Source organism: Haplochromis burtoni, unplaced genomic scaffold (genome assembly GCF_018398535.1).
Source record: "Haplochromis burtoni strain Fernald_Lab_line unplaced genomic scaffold, NCSU_Asbu1 Contig_761, whole genome shotgun sequence".
Taxonomy (NCBI): domain Eukaryota; kingdom Metazoa; phylum Chordata; class Actinopteri; order Cichliformes; family Cichlidae; genus Haplochromis; species Haplochromis burtoni.
Window position 1 is genome coordinate 95,946 of NW_024583122.1, and position 12,026 is coordinate 107,971.

General features: G+C 45.3%; 1 protein-coding gene across 2 annotated transcripts in view; it reads right to left on the reverse strand.

The window, feature by feature from the left end:
* Positions 1-2,147: 2,147 nt before the first annotated feature.
* The window catches only part of ipmkb (inositol polyphosphate multikinase b), a 15,686-nt gene continuing 5,807 nt past the window's right edge, over positions 2,148-12,026 (reverse strand). Inside the window, exons 3-7 of one of the 2 annotated variants that reach the window (XR_317620.3) lie at positions 10,197-10,293; positions 9,477-9,649; positions 4,432-4,513; positions 2,769-3,941; positions 2,148-2,644 (exon numbers count right to left, since the gene is read on the reverse strand). Coding sequence is in view for 1 of the 2 variants with exons in the window: in XM_005950242.3 (XP_005950304.1) it covers positions 3,181-3,941; positions 4,432-4,513; positions 9,477-9,649; positions 10,197-10,293 (1,113 nt within the window). In the remaining variant the exon portion in view is untranslated. Of the gene's footprint in view, positions 3,942-4,431; positions 4,514-9,476; positions 9,650-10,196; positions 10,294-12,026 lie in introns of both variants that reach the window. The other variant, XM_005950242.3, reaches the window with a different exon arrangement.

Consider the following 12,026-nt stretch of genomic DNA (forward strand, 5'->3'; position numbering starts at 1 on the left):
GAGCCGGGGCTCGAACCGGCAACCTTCCGACTACAAGGCGAACTCCCAACTCTTGAGCCACGACCGCCCCCACTGAACATTGTAGGAGATTACCAGAGGTCTTTCCATGTCACACGGAAAACTCAAATACTGCCAAAATGATTCTGATTGGCTGAAAAGATCAGAACACCCTCATGTTAACTGAGGATCACATGATGAAGCTCATGCTGGCTTAAATTTCTCCTCTCTGAAGTTTGCTGTGACTCTTCACTTTCCATCTGCTGCTACATGTTCACTGGAGTAAGCCTCAAAATTAAATGTGGTGTGCAAAAAACATCCTGGATTTGCCTCATTGTGACTTCCAGTTCCTGAAAAGTAAAACCAGGCTGAAGGATGGTTGGATCCTGATGTAAACATACCTGAACAAATGAGGCTCAGGAACAGATTAAACCTTTGAACCGAAGCTCTTTTTCCTGAAGAGATTCAGAACAGCACTCTGCATCCACATTTCCTTCTTCTAACTCACTAAACAGAGAGTTTGATTCGATATGTCAACTTTATTTTCAACATTTTGAATCTTACCTTCCTGTTAGAGCAAAGGTCATATGTAAAGCTCTTTAAGATGAACAATGCAGTCTTGTTTTAAAAAGCAGACAAGCACTCAAAGCAGATTAAAGTTTTTATTCACTTTGACTTTATATTACAGTTGAGATGCAAATGAATAAATTTGGGTAATTAGGCAGATTGTTGTTACAATTTAGTCAGTGATTCGGACTTTTTCAGTTTGCACCTAAAGTACTGTAAGAGATCAATGCACAAATGAGTGAAGGAAGAAAACAACAACAACGACAGAGACAATATGATATGCTTCATCTGATTGGCTGTAAAGTGAAGCAGGAATAAGATGAGAAATGTCACAAACCTGTGACCAGTGTTAGCAGACCAACACGCTGGTGTCATCAGGTTCATGTTGGGAACAAAGTGGACGTGATGTTGGTAAAGCTGCCTGCCTGCACCGAGACGCCGGGCCCAGGGACACGCCCTGACTCGGTTAACGATTAAGCAATGCCCTTCTGTTAGTTAGCCACGACACAGCAGGCCCAGAGTCACAAGCTGCCACAATGATCATGATCCAGATGTGTTACCAGAAAATAAGGCAGCGCTTAAAAAAAAAAAATTCCCGTAAACATCCTTTAAGAGATTAACCTAAAATCAATGGAAATTATAAAAAAGAAGCAAAGTCAGAGAAAAGTGTCAACCTTTGCTTTTGGTTCACATTACAGTTCAAACACATTTCATCAGTTTCATTTACAAAACATCAGGATTTTGAGATTTTCCTTATGTCATGTGATTCAGCTGGAGTTATGGTGCCGAGGCGAGACGGTCTCAGCGTCACAGCCACAGCGTTCACACAACGCAACAGCATCAATCATGAGCACCGCCGAACGCTTTTCCAGAACGCTGCCTTATATCAGCAGGGGGATTATTGCCATTCCAGGTCAAAGAGAGGAGGGGCTGAGATTCCAAAATAAAAGACAGGAAGCAGATATTTCAGCACTGAATTTACAAGAGATAAAAAAATACTCGTTGACAATTTAAATAAACTTTGAGATCGTGACAAAAGGTCACATTTTTAAGAAAAGCGGTCTTCAACTGTTACTACTCGTTCTCGCCCACATCCAGCGGGGACTTCCTGTTCCCGGAGCTGCATCACCATTTCTAAAACACTATTTCCAGCTTTCTTTTTTAATATTAGCCTTGTTACCAAGACCAAGGACTGCAAGAAAACCCGGAGCAGCTTTGGGGCCTGAACTTGGTGTGATACAGTCGTCTGCAGCAGGCTCCATCCTACCAAAGCACTAACAAACACAAAGCTGCCCTCAGCTGAGAGTCGTGTAAGAACGAGTTGGGATCACGCACAGAGCTTTTTCCTACAATCTTAAAACTATCCTTAGGGAATCATGTCAGCTTATACCACAAGCACATCGTGTATTAATCAGTGCAGCACGTCCCTTCTAACACACACACACACACACACACACACACACACACAGAACTCCAGTCACCACCAACAGATAACTACACACAGCACCAACACAACACACACACATCCACCACACAACAGCTACACCCATGTCAGCTTATACCACAAGCACATCGTGTATTAATCAGTGCAGCACGTCCCTTCTAACACACACACACACACACACACAATCCCTTCACAGTTATAATGGCTGATTTTCCAATTGTTACCCAGTTAGAAATGAATTCCTCACATGATCAACTTAAAATCACTGACCTAAGCTAACAACAGAACAATGGCACTGGAGTCATCACGACAAATCCAAATGTAGAGAAAAGCAGACGGGCGTCTGAAAGGATGATATGGCAGCTCGACGTTTACGAGGACAGAAGCAGCCACAGTGAAAGACGACAGGTCAAAGCCGAGGTCGACATCGATGAGCTCGATCGTGTCGAAGATCAAACAAGCCATGGCTGAGACGGGATGAGGAGCACGGTAGCACTAACATTAAGCTGTTTCTTACAGTAAATACCTGAGTTAGACATGTTTAGACAGTGGTATGAACAACAACGGTGGAGCAGGCCCGCCTCATCCGTGACTCACGTCTGCTTTCCAGCCCTGGTTTAGGAATCTGACGCCACACTGTAAACATAAATGAATCCAGTTAAGCCCTATGAATGATAAGATGATCAGGAAGTGTCAGCATGAGCAGTGGAGCTTTAGGTAGTTTACAGACAGACTGCATAGAAGTCACCACAATCCTGACCCTGTGAATCCAGGAACAACAAAATCCCTCCATCTGCACAGCTGCCCGGAAACATCAGGACTGAGGTGGTGGGTGGATCTGTGGTCTGCAGCTCGCTCCTGAAAGCGAGACACCGCAGAGCCAGCGTTATCAGAGGTACGGTCGACACCTTCCCATCATTTTACACTACGTGCCGTCACAGTTTCACTGGCCGTGGCATCAGATACTCAAACCACTGATCGCTGAGGTCAGGTGACCCTGTGTGAGCATCAGTGAGCTGCAGACGCGGCGTGTGAGGTCCTAATGCCTTCATGGGTTGGTTAGTGCATGTCGTGCTGAACACAGCTGCCCAGTCGCCTCCACTGCACACACACAGTCAGGTGAGATGATGCTTTGTCGTTTCAGCAGGAGGCGGGGTTTCTTTGAGCGAGCTCTACGCTGCATCACACAGGATCTGCTCCAGCACCGTCAGCAGGCGCTTCAGGCCGTAGATGTAGCCGTGATCCTGGCTCTCACTCGGGAAAACATGAGCAAAGTCGATCATCCTGACCTCCACCTCTACGTCTCCTGCGCCGCTCTCTGTTTCGTCGCCTCCTCGGTCCTCCGCCTCCTCCCCGCTCCTCCTGCCCTCCTCTCTGTCCACATCCTTCTCTTGCAGTTGGGATTTGTTTCCGTTCCCATTAGGTGGTCGTTGCAGCTCACGTGACTGTTTCCATGCAGAGTTGTCCTCCTCACCCGGTGCTGAGACGCCGTCTCCAGACACGGCGCTCACAGCACCACCGTCTCCCCTGTGACCGTCCTCACCTTTCCTGCGATTGGAATAAACAGCGTCCAGGCTGTAGTCCCAGTGCTCTGCCACCTGGATGTTGTTGTTGTTGTACTCGGCCACTTCCTCTCCTTGCCCCAGCTTTCCCTGTCGGGCTTTCCGCTCTGTGCCGCCTTCACCTGATGACAAAGACGTGGGTGTTTTTACCATCACAGTGGGGCTGATGGATGGACTGCTGAGGAGGGACGACAGGGAGGATGAAGAGACAGAGGAGGGCAGGCCCTCGTAGACAAACAGAAGGGAGCTGGCATAGAAAGTCAGCTGGTGCTGGGACTCGAACCAGCGAAGGATCCGCTGCACTCTGCGGATGCTCGCCGCCACGGCGTCCTTCCTCAGGCTAACTCCATTATGGAAGAATTTAGACAAGCCTGGTGGACAGGAGAAGACGTTCAAAAACAATAACACCAATAATAATAACAATAACACACAATAACTCAAGCGTAGCCTGTGTCTCCACTATGTGTGCCACTGTAACACATTACTGTAATCACGCTGCACACTGATATGTACACCATGCTAACACAGGCCCGATCAGAAGTTTCACATCAGCTGAAAAATGGTACAAAATCCTATTTTGCATGTTTGAATCTTAACAAGGTTCCAGGAAGAAATGAGAGAGACACAAACGAGGTTTAACAGTATCAGGCTGGAGCCCCTTTGTTCCTTCAGACCTGCCTTTGACTGGCACAGACTCACACAGCGTCCACATCCCAGCACTGAGATCGGGTGAATGTGGAGGAGCATTCAATGTCATGTTCAACAAACTACAGCATGATATGGGCTTTAGGACATGCTGCGTGGAGGAGTAAAGGCTCTGTTTAAATTTCATCAAACATACAATCTCACACACATACATACCATCTTTAAGAGTGTCCTTAACCAATCCTCTTCCATAATGCTGATCATAGGAGTCGAAAGTGTCCGTGCACACCTTGTACACCTGAGAATACAAGAAAATCTCACATTAAAACAAACGTCTGCATTAGTTTTGGTTTGAAACACAGTGTCACTGTTCTCAGAGTCACTTATTCAGCAGCTGGCAGCAAACCAGAATGTTCCTGGACTTCCTGCTGAGACGGCACAACAACATCTGTGAGCTGTGACGAGGCCTGATCGGTCAGGACTTTGTGATGGATTTCAAACTGATTGAAGACAATGAGCCAATGAGAGAACGGGACCTGAAGGCTGCCTCCACCTAGTGGCCCAGAACTACACAAATGTGTGTGCGTGCGTGTAACTCTGCAGCAGTGGTTCGAGCTCAGACGCTTCTGTTAATGTGCTGAATGCAGAGTTACATACCGACACAGCTTCAGAGCCGCGACTCAAACACTGAGCAGCTCTTTCAGACTGACATTTCTGTCCACAAACCCATGCAATGCATGCTGGGAGCCTTTTACGTCTGCAATCCCATGATCATGAACTATAAGGGGATTCACTACAATCTAAAAGTCAAGACAGCCATGACAAAGATTCCACAAATTAAAAACAACCCTCAAAATGGATTTAGAGACAAACTAACTGAATCAACTGTCAGAGATTTATTTTAGCATAATAAGACATGCTGTCTTCTGTTTCCGTCATCAGGAAGAGAGTGATCAGCAAACAGCAGCATCCTCTCTACGTAAACAACTGAAGTAGACAGGAACGCCCTCAGATCAGTGCGCTAACCTCTGATGGGAGCAGATCGTGATGATGCAGACCCACACCGCTCCTGTCAGTAGCATACAGCGCCACTGTAATGCTGATGAATGTTTACAGCATTTAGAATCAGTCTATAGAGAGCACTCTAACTTTAGCATTACTAAGGTATTAGAAAAAGCTTAATTTATCATTTATACAGCATTACTCCTCCATAGTATGGCATTCATAAACACTCATGATTATGACTGTGAGGATTACCAGCAGTGATGCAGCAGCAGTGACGATACTCGTATGGATATTGAACCGTTCGATACAGTGCTTTCGGTTCGGTACGCATATGTATCGAACAATACTAAATTTTTAATTTATTTTATCAACTTTCCTTCTGACGATGCTGTCTGTGTTGAGCGCTCAGTGGATCTGCGCTCGACAGTGCAGCCTAGGCGGAGTAGTCGAACACAGATCCACTGAGCGCAGGGCAAGCTAGCGAGACAGAAGCTAAGCTCTCCTTGCAACATGGCAAATTGAACCTCCCTCACCCTCATTCAGATCTGGCCTTTGGAATTATTTTGGTTTTCATGTGACGTATGACCCTGAAGGTAAGCGTGTCATGGACTAAAGTAAAACAGTATGTTGGATGTGCCACGCAATGCTCAATTACATGGGTGTGAGCTAGTGTGTTAGCGCAGTTAGCTCGTTAACGTGTTGGCCGTCTAGCCCCACGCACGGGGCGATCCGGGGTAGCTCGTTAACGGAGATTTGCCGTGTTGTGGCTTTGAGGTCATTTCAGATTAACGCTGACAGCACTAGTGGGGAACACAACGAATATGACTGCACATTTACGCCGACATCATCCTCGTGCAAAGACAAGTGGAAGCAGACAAAAACAACAAGCATGCATGCTACAAACTTTACCCGAGTCATTTAGACAGCTGTTAGCACATGATTCTCCTTATGGGGACCTGATATGTTTAATATGCTGCTGAGAATATAGCCCAGAAGAAGCGTATAGTATAGCTTTTATTTTGGAAAGAGCCACTTCTCTGTAATAAACTCTCTTTTCCAAAGATGAGGGATTCCTCGATCAGATAGATTTCTTTTTTTATTACTTTGTTGTTTCAGCAACATTAAATTTAAAAACTGTACTTTTGGGTTAAAATATATATTTATAATTTTGATAAATGACAAATTAAAAAGGCATGAACATTTTTTTGTACCGAAAAAATATCGAACCGTGAATTTTGTGTATCGTTGCACCCCTACTGTACACGGTGTAACTAGTGTGATGTTATTGTAAAATGTTTCCCAGATTAGCATTTTTAAACCTTTTTGCTTTTACAATAGAACTTTATTTTTACTGAATAATCAGTGTTTGGTTTAAAGCTGCACTAAGGTGTTTGTCACCAGCAGAGGGCAGTACAACAACCTACACATAGACATGATGTTTGGTGATGAAGTCCAACGTTCAGTCCTGTGAACACGCCGTTGTTATTGCTCTAACTGAAGTTTAACGTTTGGGAGAATGAGCTGTGGTGAATTATTTATTGCCTTTCCTCGTTAGCTGTGTTCCCCATTTCAACCTGAATATTAGTGGGCGGGGCCAACATGGGTTCAAGCAACATCTGTATCCCTACTCCAGACCTTCCCCATTCATATTACACCAGAGCCATTAGGAATTAGATTTCTGTAATTCCAGAATGAATCTCCAGTTCGGGCATAAATAATGTTATCTAAATTTTACACTTTTATTACTTACAGTTTAAGCCTAAAGAGTAATGCTGACAGATTTCTTTCATTTACTTACCAAAATAAACCGAGACATATTCTTTTTCTTATATTAAAAAATATCTATTATGTGTGGAGCTTCTCACTGGTCCGGCCCACCTAAGATCAAACTGGGCTGTATGATGGAAACTGCTCTTGCAGTGTTCAGTAATATTAGAAAAGAACTATATAAATGGCAGTGCATGTGATACTCATACACTCACATGGACACTGCAAACATGTTTGTTTAACTGACCTCAGTAAAACATGTGTAGCCTCATACTTTAGACCAACACAAACAGGTTTCTTTGGCTCCCTGGGACATGTTTGCTGTGCAGTGTCCCATTGTTCTGTACAGAAGCCTTCTCTGCAGACACCACATGATAAACACTGAGCACTCAGCTAAAGTCCACACGCAGACATCACATTTTATGAACCGTTTACAAAGGGTGTGGAGCTATAAAGCTGCTGCTCCGTCAGCCCATCGGTCGATGCTAAACACTCTTCACATCATCTAGAAACTTATTACTCATTTCTGCAAAACACATTCATGACGTCTCAGCACTGAATCACACGTATCCTTCCCCTCTTTCATACCGCAACCTCTCTCACCCTGTAAACCGACCGGCCGTCTGTATCCACTGTGAGCGAGACATAACTGAAGCCATAGCGGCTCAAATGTCGCCCTGGTTACCGAGATCTGCATTGGGTGATGAGGACCAGACCTTCAGCAGATCCCAGGAACGACATCTGAGATCTCCACCATGAAGGACGCAGTCCTAGAAACAGCAAAGATACTGCACAGGACCCTAAAGCTCCCAGGCCTCTGGCAGAGGATCACACACAGGGACTTCATTTTTTTATATCTCTGTATGTGTGTGCGTCTCATTTTTGCTACATTTGATCTTAAACAGACAGAAGCAAAGGGGAGAAAATGTATCTAATGTGACAGAGCTGGTGTTACAGGGTTAAAGGGTGCTAAATAGAAAGTTTGGGGAAAAGCCCCAAAATCCAACCTTCGCGTCACCATTAGTTCAGTCTACATTAGCCTCTGTACTTTATGCTCACCTCAGATTAGCCCCAGACACAGAACAAGTGGGCTCTTCACTAGAAACCTGTTTGGCGGCCTTTGCACTTCATGGCTCTCTGGCCTTTGACCCAGACACATCACACCAATAAGAGGAGAAGTGAAAACAAGTTTGCAAAGATCATCAACACATTCACACCACAGCAAACAAGCTGGAGGTGTGGAAACACTGAATGCAGTCCTGGAGTCAGAGCTCAGCGGTGTGGCACATTCAGATGAATGCTTTTAAACATCTGTTCAAAGACAAACAAAGGACAGTATCAGAGTGAGCATGAAGCCCAACGCTGGCCTGTATCACTATCACACTCTAGCCCAAACCAGCACTCCTACTGCGGATGATGACGATGACAAGTTGTAATGGAAACTGATCGACCTGATAAAGGTTTCGCTATGTGACTCTCTTTCAAACAGATAAGCTGTCTCTGTCGTTCCTCTTATCTGTTGGTTTGGTGTGGACAGTGGGTGTGACTGTGTGTGCATGCACATGGAAGCGCCACGCACTGTTCAGCTGATTTATTACAGGGTTAAAGATTAACCCATTTCCAGGTCCACTCCACGGCATTTCTCAGGACAAACGTTACTCGTTTTCCTGATTGTAGTGATTTGTGACCCTGTGCAGCAAAGATATTTCCTCCTGCAGACATCAGCTTTACTAATACTATGAAAATAAAGATGCGAGTCTGTGTTGGAACCAACACCAGCCTTTCTACATGCACGTTCTTTGTTTGCATGCAAGCAGCCGTCTTAGCAGATGTAACTAGCAAAGGTGTCTAAACGTGCTGGTAAAAAGATGCAACTTTTACAGCTGAGTCAATGCACAGTTGCATTTTACATACTAAGCACCTTCAGCTTCTCTGACACGAAAGACACTGAAACATGTGCGAGTCATAAGATCAGTCAACACATTAGACCCACAGCCTGCAGAACAAGCCCATCGTCCTCCCTCCACCGGCGTGCTGACAGCGGCGTTGGTCGTTTTCCAACTGCACTGTCATGAACGTCAGCATTTAACATGCTGACTGAGGTCTGATGGCAGCCATGTTGCTCTTGGGTTTTTGGAGCAGTGCACTGATGTTGGGGTGAACTTGCCGGGGCCTCCACTCCGACTGGCAGCTGTTTCCTCTCATTACCAAACGTTCTCTCTCTGTGTTTCCAGAGTGATGGGCAGCAACAGCTGCTTCTCTAAGATCACTGCTGATGTTTCTCCTCCACAAACTGTTTTCAGAGAGGTGCTCACACAGTTACCAGTGATATTCGACTGCACCTTCTACTCACCTTCTTAACTCCTACAGAAACACTCGGGGGGATATTTGGCTCGTCACACAAAGACTCTGCATTTGGACTTTTCACACCGACTGATCTGCAGGCCTGTGCATGATTTTACTGTCACAGCACCATGACTCAAACTCACCCTCAAGCCAAGCACCAGGAACCCGATCTCCTCCATCAGCGGGTATTTTCTGATCTGCTGTTCCCGTTTCTCCTGTGAGGCGTACGGATCATAGCTCCGCTGGCCCAGCTTCACATCCATGATACAGGGTTTGATGAAGTGACGAGTCACATCCTCCAGCTTCAGGTACAGGTCTGTCAGTCACAACAGAAGCTGTTAGTTTGTCTCGTTTTGTCTGATTGTTGGTGAAATGCTGAACGTTCACGGAGCTTGTTGGCATATCAGCGTGAGTTTTATTTAAAAAAATCTACCTCATGTAAGAATACAATGATATGAAGACACACCCGCAGTGCAACACCTACACCAACAATCACATCTGGATGCACCAGGATGAACACGAATCACGTGCTGAAGCTTTCACAGCTCTCATTGAGGATCTAACATACAGTGGTTTTCTCTTTGACTCTGCGGACAGCTACAGATCCTTACTGAGAGACTGACCGTTTCCTGTTACAGTAAAATGTCAGTGTCTGTACTGGTATTTGGAGCTGGAGGTCCCAGCGTACACTGGGTCCGAAGCTCTCAGGTTTCTGTTTGCTGATCTGAGACATCTTTGCTTACACGCAGGTAAACAGTGTGTGCAGAGAGGAGACGGTTAAACTCACTATTAGCTTTTTTTGTCTTTTGTCCGTAGCGGCTAACGCTAGCTGTTGTCTGTGTGATGCCACAGTACGGCCTTACCGTTGGGCCTGTCAGGAGAGGACCAGGTGCCGTAGTATCTGGGCAGATAAGTCTGGAGCTCGAGAAGACAGGGATCGCAGCAGTCCTCTGCATAAACCTAGGACAGAATGCCATACGATGGTTTATCTCTATGTGAATAAGTACCTGCCAAAGCTTTTACAGTAACTAAAATCATCTCTCAGGACGGCATGAAGAAAAGGAAGACGGTGCAGCAAAGAACTGAACAATCTTCTTTGGTATTAGTGCCTCCCACGACGAAAATAATATTCAGGCTCTTTATAGTAAGTGCAAAGAGGTCAGTGTACTGGAAGCGAAGGGTGGCTGCATCTGTTGATACTGGGACTGTTTAAAAAACAGAGAGCAAGCATGTGTTTGATGACACTGCCTCCTGAGCTCAGTAAAGTTTTGGAAACTGGGAGCGATGCTGGTCAGTGTGGGCCTGCTGCTGGGATCCCGTCAAACGACAGCCACACGTTAGCCTCAGACTCCGTCCTGACACAGCTCTAAAGAAAACAGTGAAGCAGCTCACTGTGGCTGCCTGTACTGATAATTCTTCATCCATCCAACACCGGCTCAACTGACCACGAGCTACATCTGACCCGGTGACCCCGGGGGAACTTTAAGCAGCTGGTTAAACAGCTCCACCCGAGATCCAACAGCCTGGGTAGAACATATTTCAGCTTTATTGTGAGACAGCATTGTGCAGCTTCTGAAGGTCACAAGGTTGAGTTCAAGTGTGAAGTCATAAAGGCTACGTTCACACTGCAGGTGAAAGCGCATCAAATCAGACTTTTCTGACCCTCTGCGACTCATATCCGATCATGGTGTGACAGTGTGAACGGCACAAATCCGATATTTTCAAATCCGATCTGGGTCACTTTCGTATGTGGTCCTGAATCCGACACATATCTGATGTTTTAGAAAGCGACTGCTGCTTGATGGTCACGTCGCATTAAATCCGTCTTTTACGTAACTGACGCAAGACAGACGCCGATTATCAGCGCCCGATAAGACATCGTGAACGCTTCCTGGCCCTCCAGTGAAACTGTTGGGAACAACGTTGGAGAAACGTGAACATTTTATTTGTACTGTATAACCTGCAGATTCTGACAGAAATCTGCAGCTATCCTTTGAAGCAGCGCTCCTCTAAAACAGCAATAAGGATCATTATTAGGTTATTTACATTATTATGTAAATAACAAAATAACTTAAAGCAAAAATTGGGAAACGTAAAGTCTTTATATTAAGGCCGTCAGTCAAACATACTGTTGCTCTGGGTCTAAACAGAGCGCGTTGTGTGTGACGTCTTCTTTTGCGCATGCGGGCGCTTTGAGCGTTCACACTAGAGCGCTTTTGCTGTCACATTTTATTTGTAGTGTGAACGAGCAGACAGAAACATCGGATTTGATCAAAAAATCGGAATTGAGCATCAAGACCTGCAGAGTGAACGCAGCCTATGTTACACTTGAAATATAGGAGGGAAAAAACCAAGCAAACAAAAAACTGCCCAGGCTACTCTGGTGCTCGTCTGTGACTCACGCTGTAAACCTGCGTCCTCTGTGACAGCAGAGGTGCAAAACAAGGCTGTTAATGCCCTTCATGTACTTACTCAGCAGCATTTATAAGTCTGTTAACTTTATCACCAGAAACATGTTTACTGCTAATCTCCTTAAAATATCCCAGTTTTATTTTGAAAGCATAGCACACAAAGTTTAAAAACAATATTTTGAGACATAAATGTTGTTTTCATTTTTTGGGCCATTTTCAAAGAGACCATGTGACCCGGTACAGTGTGTGTGTGTGTGTGTGTGTGTGTGTGTGTGTGTGTGT